The sequence below is a fragment of the Trachemys scripta genome, unplaced genomic scaffold, assembly GCF_013100865.1.
Source record: "Trachemys scripta elegans isolate TJP31775 unplaced genomic scaffold, CAS_Tse_1.0 scaffold_28, whole genome shotgun sequence".
NCBI classification, from domain to species: Eukaryota; Metazoa; Chordata; order Testudines; family Emydidae; genus Trachemys; species Trachemys scripta.
Genome location: NW_023260513.1, coordinates 2714239 through 2725357, shown reverse-complemented (window position 1 = coordinate 2725357; position 11119 = coordinate 2714239). Strand labels below are relative to the sequence as shown.

At 50.6% G+C, this 11119-nt stretch overlaps 1 protein-coding gene across 1 annotated transcript in view; it reads right to left on the bottom strand.

The window, feature by feature from the left end:
• The window catches only part of MDC1 (mediator of DNA damage checkpoint 1), an 18807-nt gene extending 14654 nt beyond the window's left edge, over nt 1–4153 (bottom strand). The window contains exons 1-2 of the mRNA XM_034757532.1: nt 4134–4153; nt 311–755 (exon numbers count right to left, since the gene is read on the bottom strand). Of these exons, the coding sequence (XP_034613423.1) occupies nt 311–755; nt 4134–4153 (465 nt within the window). The remainder of the gene's footprint in view (nt 1–310; nt 756–4133) is intronic.
• Nucleotides 4154–11119: the final 6966 nt, after the last annotated feature.

The window sequence follows — 11119 nt, the reverse complement described above, 5'->3', positions numbered from 1 at the left end:
TGGGAGTGGAGTTGTCGGTTGTGGTGAGGGTGGAGCTGGGGGTCGAAGTATCTGGTGAACTGGGGGTCGAGGTGGCAGTGGAGCTGGAGGTCTCAGTGGGAGAGGAACTGGGGGTCGAGGTATCAGGGGAGCTGGCCGTTGAGGCGGCAGGGGAGCTGTGGGTTGAAGTGTCAAGGGAGCTGGGGGTTGTAGTTGCAGCAGAGCTGGGGTTCGAGGCAGCAGCAGAAGTGGGGTTCACAGTGGGTGGGGAGCTGGGGGTCGCATTGGGAAAGGAGCTGGGGATCTCAGTGGGAGTAGAGGTGGGGCTTACAGTAGGAGTAGAGGTGGAGGTTGAGGTGTCAGGAGAGCTGGTGGTTGAGACTGCCGGGGAGGCGAGGTTCGAGGTGGCAGTGGAGTTGGGGTTCACAGTGGGAGGGGAGCTGGGGGTCAAGGTGGCAGCCGAGGTGGAGGTCTCAGTGGAATGGGAGCTGGGGGTCGAGGTGGCAGCGGAGCTGGGGTTCACAGTGGGAGGGGAGCTGGGGGTCGAGTTGGCAGCGGAGGTGGAGGTCTCAGTGGAATGGGAGCTGGGGGTCGAGGTGGTAGCAAAGCTGGAGGTCTCAGTGGTATGGGAGCTGGGGGTCGAGATGGCAGCGGAGGTGGAGGTCTCAGTGGAATGGGAGCTGGGGGTCGAGGTGGTAGCGAAGCTGGAGGTCGCAGTGGTATGGGAGCTGGGGGTCGAGGTGGCAGCGGAGGTGGAGGTCTCAGTGGTATGGGAGCTGGGGGTCGAGGTGGCAGNCCTTTTTAGGAGGGGGGTTCGCCAGACTTGACATTTTAGTGAAAAGGGTTCACAGGTTGTTAAAGTTTGGGAGCCACAGATCTAGAGTCACACTCACTGCAGAAAGAGAATCGACCGCTAGGGGGCGAGCTGAGCCCTGGGAGGAGGGTTTGATTGTGTCAGTGACAGACTCTGCTCTAGCTGGAGAGGGAATCAGGCAACTTCCGCCTTTCCGGCTCTGAATGGGGAGCGGCTCTGAGATGGCAGCAGAGCGCAGGGGAGTCACTGCTCTGGCACAGACGGGTCAGGGACAGAGTGAAAGGATCAATCCACAATTGAGACTTAGCATCTTTCCCCTTCTGCATCCACGGCTCCCCGCAGAGGGGGACAAGATCTTCAGTATCCCAGGGGCAGTCCCAGTAGATTATAGCAGCACCAAACTCCCCCTGTGCAAAATTCATAGCTTACAAAGCCAGAAGAAGGGACCTCTGTGCTAACCTAGTTTGACCTCTTGTCAGTGGTGTAAGTAGAAATCATTTATTGCTAGTACTGCCCTCATGGGAGGGACGGGGGGGCACATGACCTCCCCATGTGACCCTTTATGTGACTCCTCCCTGTCCTGCCCCCAGCCTGGGGCCCCCACCCTCCCTGTCCCTTCCAACACTGCCCTTTGTATATACAAACATCAACATGCTTAACTACTCACTTTCCCCCCAAATATGTAGTATTCAGTCTGTTTAGATGGAATATGTGAGTTAGGTGAGGGGCCATTTCAGCATATGTATGACTTATTAAAAGACACATTTTAAGTAGAACTGTATCCTAAACTGCATTATGGTATTGTACCCAAACATTGCATTTCAATGGGGGATTCAACTTCCTTGATAGGAACAGACTCCTGAAACCCTTACCAGTCCACAAAAGTGGTCCATAGTCATGCAAATAGTCCCATTGTCTTCAGTGGGATTGATCAAATGATTAAGGGTCTACAGGATTAGGTTCCAAATGTGTAAATTGTTCTGGATGAAACTGACCATGCCTGAGTTGTCGGCTCAGAAGGAGCGTCATTCCAATAAAGGTGGGCAGGTGTGTGATAAGTCTTAGCTCCGTTGCTAAGATGAGGAACATATTTTCAGCGAAGTTCTTGGCAGATTCCTGAGGGAGCTGGTTTAAGGCCGTCAGTGTCCGGCATTATAATCTTCACTTATAGTTCTCTCACTCACAAAGCTGGGAAATGAGGCATTTGTTTTCTTTGTTTTGCTGCTTGAGGTCCAGTTAACAAAATGCATGTTAGACTGGTTTGGCTGCAAAGAAGAATTCTGTGTACACTGGGGACAACACCTGATTCCCACCAGGCTGCAGAACTGGGCTGACATCAGAATTCAAACATCCTCTGGTCAGTGCAAGCAGAAGCATTCCTCTAATGATTTGGACTTGATGTGATGCAGTATGAATGTCATGGATAATTCAGACCAATGGGGAGAAACAGAATCAAAAACACTGTTTAAACACCTTCCATCCCTACTCCACCCCTCCCCTCTTGAGGACTTCTGACCAACATAACAGCACAATACATATGCTAACAAACGTAAACAAAGCCTTTGTTTATGTTTGTTAGCATATGTATTGTGCTGTTAAAGCCATATAAAGAATGAATGCCCTCCCTAGCCATGTTCTACTCCTTTAAGGAGCAGAGCGCAGCCCCACACCCTCCCTGGAGGAGGAGGGGATAGCCCCAAGTCTTTCCGGTACTCCATACCTGCTAAAAATTTCTTGCCGGTACTGCAAACTGGAGGCTACCACCCTACTTGCACTCCTGCCTCTTGTATAACCCAGGTCATAGGACTTCTCTGTTTGAACCAGGACACGTCTTTTAGAAAAACATCCAGTTCTCATTGAAAATGTTCCATGGATGGAGAATCTGAGGCAACCCTTGGTAAGTTGTTCCAATCGTTAATTACACTCAACAATAGGCACTGTATTCTTAGTCCAAATTTTTCAAGCTTCAACTTCCAGCCATTGGATCTTGTTATACCTTTGTCTGCTAGATGAACCCTCTATTATCACATTTCATCCATGTAGGCACCTATAGCGTGTGATCAAGTCACCCCTTTAATCGTCTCTTGGTTAAGCTAAACAGACTGAGCAGTTTGAGGCTTTTGCTATAAAGCACATAGTCCTTAATCATCCTTTACTCCTTCTCATGTCTCTTTGGTGATCCCCGTGTCACAGCCTGTGGTTAGAGCTCATCTCCCCGTCATGTCTCTTCACCTGCCAGTAAGAAGTGTAGATGGGTGTATAGTGACAAACTGGACAAGAGGCCGTGTGATTTAGTGCACTGAGCATTGGACTAAGAGCCAGGAACATTTACATTCGAATCTCAGCTCGGATGTGGAAGCATCGGATAAACCCATTTGAATGTAGGTGCTTCTGTGAGTGACCCATATTGGCAATGGCCTGCAAAGGGGAGAAAACTGGGAAGGTTTGTCTGTCTTGTCTATTAAGACAGCTTTTTGGGGCAGGGACTGTCTGTCACTGTGTGTCTGTGCAGAACCTGCTACTAGGGAACCCTGATCTCAGTTACTGTCTCTATGTGCTACGAGAATTACATGATTTACATAGGGTTACCATTCGTCCGGATTCCCCCGGACATGTCCGGATTTTTGAACTAAAAATAGCGTCCGGGGGGAATTTGTTAATGTCCGGACTTCCCCCCACCCCCCATGCAGAGCACGGGCGGCTAACAGGGCAGCCGGATGGTGCCACTTACATGGGGCTCCGACAGCGAGAGAGAGTCCCTCCTCCTCCCCCTGCAGCAGAGCTCACTCACTCCCTCCCTCCCTCCCTCCCTGCATCGCAGATTGGCTCCGGCAGTCTGGAGCTCCTCCCCCGCTGCTGCCCAGCGGCTCAGGCAGTTCCTGAGCAAGTTCACCGAGACATTAGGTGAAGAAAGGCCAACAACAAGGGGGCCAGGGAGTCGGAGAAGGGGCAGGGAGGTTCTGGAGGGGGCAGTCAAGAGACCGGGGGGGGTCGGGAGTTTGGGGGGGGTCTGTCTGGGGGTGGGGGTGTGGATAAGGTTTTGGGCAGTCAGGGTACAGGGGGGGGGTAAGATCCGGGGGGGTATGGGGGGGGGGGTCTTAGGAGGGGGCAGTTAGGGGATAAGTAACAGGGAGGCTTAGGTAGGGGGTAAAGTCCTGGGGGGCAGTTAGGGGCAGGGGTCCCAGGAGGGGGCAGTCAGGGGACAAGGAACGGGGGGGAGGGTTGGGGGTTCTGAGGGGGGTGGGAAGTGGGTGGGGCAGAGGCGGGGCTAGGGCAGGACAGGGGCGGGGCTCCTCCCGTCCTCTTTTTTGCTTGCTGAAATATGGTAACCCTAATTTACACATCCACTTTTTCAGACATGCTACGAAATGTGCATGGAGTGAAATGCAGCAGCATGAGAAGCAGTTCTCTCAGAGACCGTGAGGACAACGGGGTGGACTGATCAGAGGCATCAGCGGGTGTTGAAACCTGTTCACACCGCAGGGCATCATACAGCATGTTGACAGAAGGCAGCTTCCTGTGCCCTTCTGTAGGTCAGCGTGCGGTTAAACATGTCTGCACTGCCGTAAGGTTAGATTAGTGTTTGCGGGTGTATAAGCCTAGATTCCGAGGTGCTGCAGTTGCTCCTGGTTGATGCTACTGATTCTGACAGCCCCTTTCCTTTGTCTGAATAATTGCTTCCCTGAATCTCTGCCTAGACGGCTGCCAAATCACCCTGTCGTTGCTGCTTGGGATGCCAGGCTGTGGACTCCCAAATACTCTGGTTCTACTCTTCTGTCTCAGCGATGGATGGGATCGCAGCGGCCATCTGGGACTGGAGGGGCCGCATAGTCCAGTGGCTAAGGGCTCTGGACTGGCACTCAGGACATCTGCCTCTGCCCTGCTTGGCTAATCACGTCCCATCTCTGTGCCTCTGTTTCTCCTCCCGCCTTATTGGGATCGGAAGCGCTTCAGGACAGGAGCTGTTCCTTCCACTTCGTATGTTCAGCAGCACCTGGCACAAGGGGGCCTGTCTCAGCTGGGTCCTCTAGTTCCGTGGCTCTGAACTGGGGATCAGTGCAGCAGTGCCAGCATTAGACTGGCTGGGGCCCAGGGCAGAAAGCTCAGAGCCCCAAGCCCTGGTGCTCCACAGCTGAAGTTCGAAGCCCTGAGCCCAGATGCCCCATGAGGCCGACGACTCGGTGCCCTGCGGGGCAGAAGCCTGAGCTGTGCCCCTCACCCCCGGCCCAGCGGCTGAAGCCTGGAGCCCCCTTACGCACCCCCCCAACGGGCCCGGGAGTGTTTATAGCATGTTGGGAAGGCCTCAGAAAGAAAAAGGTTGAGACCCCCTGGCCTAGTTACTACTGTAATATAATCCCTCTGGGAATCCTCCACACGCCTGGGGATTTCTGGGTTACAGCAGGGGGAATGATGGGAGTTGGATCCCTTCTTCCCACAATTAACCTGGCCTGGTGGAGTCATCCCACAACGTAGCAGGCCTGGAGCTGGTCAAAATATGCAAGAGAATTTCAAAGTCATTTATTTTTTTAAAGGAACCATTTCTGTTGAGTTGAGATTTTTCATGACCACTTCTATCGGCCATTTTCACTTCTAAATTTTGTTTTCTACTTTTACGTGGATTTGATCGTTTTGATTCCCCTCAGCCCTCCCTCCGGTGCCCCCCTCCCCCCACCCGCCAATCAGTCATTCATTGGTGTCGTTCCATTGACTTTTAAACTATTTACACCGGCTGAGCATCTCACCCGTCGTTTTTAATAGCTGAAAGAAAGATGAAACACACATTCAACCCGTGCAAACAGAGCTCACAAATCCAACTCCTTAAACTAGGACAGCTGCTTTCTGGCAAATCCATTTCAACTCAGTTTCGCAGATTTCAGAATGGAGCTTGTTTTTCTTCACAGAGGCACAGTTGTTCACTTTCTTAGGATCGGAAACTGGGAACCTAAAGAGCAAAGGGGACAGTCACTATCTGTGTGTTCAGAGTTGGAGAAGAGGATCGATAGTAGCTGTGCGTCTCCTCCAGAACAGAAATGAGCACAGCCACTGGGCTTTGGTGCAAGTTCAGCAGAGAGGTCAAAGATCAAAGTGGCTCAATTTTTTTTTCAAATTTTGCAATTTCCATTTAAACTGCAGCCATTTCTGTGTGTCGGGGGAAAATGGGCACACAAAATTGGCTAAATTGTGTGAATTGTTTTCATTTTATCCAATCAACTGTAGAGTTGGTTGGAACTTTCCGAATTTTGAAATGGATCTAATTTCAAATGTTGATGAAAAATGCGGGAGGGGGGGTGATATTTTTTTCCTTTGTCCTGTTTCACAGCCAGCTCTGCCAAGGGTTGATGGGACATGTAGATTGAGCCCCCAATCTCACAAAGACTTATCTGCTCGCTTAACTTGACTCACGTGAGTCACCCCATTGGCTTCAAGGAGAGTTAACATTAAGCACGTCTAGAAGCATTTTCAGGATTAGGGCCCTATATCATAAACCAGTGTGTGTGAAATCCTGGCCCCATCGAAATCCAGGACAAAACTCTTGATAACTGGTTTATTTTTTGTAGACTGATCAAAATCCTAATGAGGAATCACTCACAGTGTTTGATTTAACGGGGATCCGTCCTGCCAGGTCCAAGTCCTCCCTGGGGATGTGATGTTAAGTCCAATCCACACCTGATGTTGGTCCCGTGTAATATTCCCTATGGACGCCTGTGAAATGGACGACATGTCAGAGTGACCAGAACATGCTCTGATTCGTTGGCCCAGTTGCTTGCTGTGCACATGGGACCTCATCTCAACCGTGGTCAAGGTCAAGGGGCAGACAAATCTACTAGGGACATGACTCAGTCTGTGGGGGAATGAGAAAAAAATTCAACATTTTTCAGTTGTATACACCTGAAACGAAAAGTTGGTTTCATTTTCACAACAAAAGTTTCTTGCAANTTCCAACAATGTTTTTTGGATGGACAATTGGCGTGTTTTGGCTAAATGCCCATTTCCACAGAAAGTTTCTGCTGGCCTCAGAAATATTTGATTTTTCCATCGGAAAACCAAACACTGATTCCCACCCCCACCCCCCAGATTTTCTCTGAAAACGTTTTGTTTTCAACAAGTCAAAGTTTTCCACTGAAAATGTCACCAAAAATCTAAAAAATAATGTCATTTTCATTGACATTTTCCCAAACCAAAAATGTTTTGGAACGTTTTGCTCCTAGAAAAATATCAGTCTCTTGACTTTCTGTCACAATTTGGGATGAAACAAAAATCTCAAAATATGGGAATTTCCCATGGGATGGAAATTCTCTTTGTTTGTTTTTAAATCATCTCTATTCCTGAACTCCCTCTCCCCGCTTCTTGGAAACTTCCAAGCACGGAGTGGGTGCTGCTAGGAATCAGTAATAAAGGCATTAAAGAAACACACAAGTCAGGTGATCTGGGCCAGCCACGGCTATGCTGCAAGGCTTTTCTTGCAGGGTAGAGGTACCCAGAGAGGGTAGCTGGTCTCTATAAACAGCCAGAGAGGAACAAGAAGTGAAGCTTGCTGCAGTGGTCCCGGAGGAAGGGTGTTGTGGTTGGATAGAAAAACCCAGCTGAAAGTTTTGGTTTCTGTTGGGGAGAAGGCAGACCAGGCCTTACGTCTCCGCCAGCCGCCCAGAGAACACTCAGGGAGGAGGTCTAGGGTCTAGGCCCAGCTTAAGGCTGGGCCGGAAGACCTTTTCTTGTTTGTTTTGGAATTTATGGTACCCCAAGAAGGGCTTTGATTGGACTTGTGGACTGTTGGAATGTATTGAGGGCCCACGAGGGGAAACTGAGGCAGGGCACCGAGGCGTCACACCTGGCCGTGAGAGGGTACGCAGGGGGCGGCCGACCCTGTTATGTGGATAACATCTGTGAGGTCAGTGAACATGGGTTTTGTGAGCCAGACGGTGTTGGGAGGGGTGAGGCAAGGGAAACATCGCCAGGGTTTTAGCAAAACCAGACAGCAAACAAGCGTGTGGTTAACAGAGCTCTAGACACCTTGCACCCAAGATGTTATCACACCTCTACTGAACGGAAAGTTCTCACACTGTTTCTGTCCTCTGCTGTTGTTCACATTCACACCGGCTCTCAGCCTAAAGGGAGCTGGGGTGAGGCATCCAGCAATCTTGCAGTTATGAGATGAACTGGGGTGGATTAGGACAATCCAGGCACGTCACGACACAGGGCTAATGGAAGAAGCGGAGCTAGTGAGTCTTTAACGCAGACTGCTTTTCTCCCAAGTGTTGGAGTTAACAAATAAACAACTAGGCGTTTTCAAGAGAGAATCTCTTCTTGTCTTGATGAATCAGGTTTCCCTTGTATGGACTCCCTGGTATCATCATAATCCTACCAGTTCTCCGGCATTTTACATAGTCTCCAGGGAAACGTAGGGGAGCTGGAACCTGAATTTCCAGGGAGAAGAAGAGGTTGTTGTTCATTTTTAAAATTATTTTCTAGCAGCCACCACTCAAGGCAGGGTGGCTGTGGGAGAAAGGCAGAGAGTGAAAAGACCAGGGTTCAATTCTTGGCTCTGCCACAGACTTTCTGTGTAACCACGGACAAGTCACTTCATCCTCTTGGGCCTCAGTTCCCTACATGTGAAATTGGGATAATAATCTGGTGTTGTCTATTTAGATTGGCAGATTTTTGAGGCAGGGACTGTCTCTCACTGTGTGTCTGTGCAGCGCCTGGCACAACGGGGCCCTGATCTCAGCTGGGGCAGGGACTGTCTCTCCCTGTGTGTCTGTGCAGCGCCTGGCACAATGGGGCCCTGATCTCAGCTGGGGCAGGGACTGTCTCTCGCTGTGTGTGTCTGGGCAGTGGCACACTGGAAACTTGACTCCATGTTCCCACCTCACCCTGTGCAACTCATATTGGCCCCATCCTGCATGGCCAAAACTTCCCAGTGGCCAATGGCACCTACCCATGGGGCACATCACTATACATGGATACAAGCGCTCTCGGTGAGTACGCGCACCGCCATCGCAGGGAGCCAAGCAGGGCTGCCCAGAGGATTCAGGGGGCCTGGGGCAAAGTGGGGGAGCACTTGTACTCACCGGGCGGCGCTCCAAGTCTGTGGCGGCAGCGGGTCCTTCAGTTGCTCTGCGTCTTCAGCAGCACTGAAGGACCCGCCACTGAAAAGCCGCCGAAGATCCGGAGCGTCTGAAGGGCCCCCCGCCACTGAAGAGCCGGAGTGCCACCGGATGAGGAAAGGGATTCTCGACAAGGGCTCATGGGGCCCCTGTGGGGCCCAGGGCCTGGGGCAAATTGCCCCACTTAGCCCCGCCCCGGGCGGCCCTGGAGCCAAGTATATATGCACACAAGCGATGTCGTACCTGCAGCGGCTTTCGGCCAATGTAACTTGCGTCACCATAAGTTTGTAGTGTAGACATGGCCTCAGGGCCTTCCATAGAAGTACAAGGTGCTGGTTTCCCTTGTCGTCTTAAGTGGCAGATCAGGATGGAGAATCTCTCTGTTCCTTATAATCCCAAAGAATTGTCTTTGTTTTCAAAGTTCGGAAGGCCCCATGGGGATTCAGTCCCTTGCGTCCGTGGGGCCACCACCCCGCCGCCAGACGCCTGGGCCGTGGTGGCCCCGCCTGTGCTCCGCCTCTTCCCCTCCCTGCTGCCCCACTTCCCCAAGGCCCACACTGCCCACCGCTGCTTGGCTGAGTACCTCCCTCCTCTCCTCCCCCTCCAGATGTCCCCACCGCTCACCACATCCCTCCTTTCCTCCACCGCTCTCCGTGAGCCCCTCCCGCCCACCACTTGCCATGTCCCTCTTCATCCCCCGCCCCCGTGAGACACCCCCCCGCCTGCTGCTCACTGCATTACTCCTCACCCCCCTGTCCCCACAGAGGGTGGAGGAGAGGAGGGACACGGTGGGCGGGGGGGTGTGAGCAGGGAGGGGTCTGAGCACGGGAGGGCTAGGGTGGGAGTGGAGTGGGGGCGGAGGTGGAGCGGGGGCGGGGCCACAGGTAAAAAAGGCGGGATGGGGAGCTAACCTCCCCCAGGGAAAGCTTCACCAGCCGCCCATGCCTGTGTCTCTCTGAGGTGCAGGAGCCGGGTTAATTCTCTGTCTCAAGTTTGGGCTCAAGACAACCCCTGCTGCTTTGCTTGAACCCTTTGTTCGGGCTAATATATAAACCGAGGCAAAGCCACATTGTCTATAGGACAGGCCTGTTCTAGGACCATGATACACGGGGAATTCAGAACTTCACGTATGTGGTTAACACATGCATTTGGCCAGCATGCTATTAGTATTCAAATGATCTCTTACACGGTATATTTTGGGCAAATATAATTGCAGTGGAGTGTAGGGTGTGAATACAGGGGGGTTTAGGGTACGTTTCCCAGACTTGAAGAGCTCGGTGTAGCTTGAAAGCTCATCTCTCTCTCTCCCCAGCAGAAGTTGGTCCAATAAAAGATATCACTTCCCCTCTCAAGGGTTACACAGACATGTTTGTTTTTGGTAAAAAGCCATTTTCTTGGAGGAAAAAGGTTTCCATTCAAAATATGTTTCCCCCTGATCCACTCAGACCATATCATCAAGTTTTTGAGGTGGAATTGAAAGGAGGGTTTACCACTTCATTTCTAGCGGAGTTGGCTCGGGGAAAAAAAGAGACATTTATCAAACATTTTCTCCTTATTTTTAAAAATTTGAAATTTTAATGTTTCTAAATGAAAAATTTCAATGTGCTCTGATTTTTAGGCCTTCCCCCAAAGTTTAGGGTGATAGCGTAGAGTCCAGAGGCCTGAAATCTGAAAATCTCTTTCCTGGAGTCGGGTCATGTTGGCTGGTCTAGATCCCACAGCCATTGATAGGTTTCAGAGTTAACACACCAATTCCATGATAAGCAGGGCCGGTGCAAGGATATTTTGCACCCTAGGAGAAACTTGCACCTTGTGCCCCCCCTCCATTCCCCCCCCGGAGCATCACTTATTATAAACTTTCAAAAATGAATACTGCATAATGTGGCATTGTTCATTAGAATTAATACACGTTCGGCTTGAAAATGTATTAATTTCATTATTTAGTCTACATTTTTAATGAAAATAAATGAATAAACTGACAGTGTTGACATTGTTATTGTTTTCACTTTGCACAACATAGCATGCCTCTTAAAATAACGACTCTGTCGTACAACAACAACTGACAATATCAATATGACAAATTTCAACACCCTTACACATGCATATTCACACATGATAAACATATACACGCAAATACTGTGTCAGTATGTTATGTATTAGCGAAATGATGCAATTTGCCAGAGTCTTAGATCTGAAACAACTCAACAAAAATAGTTAACCT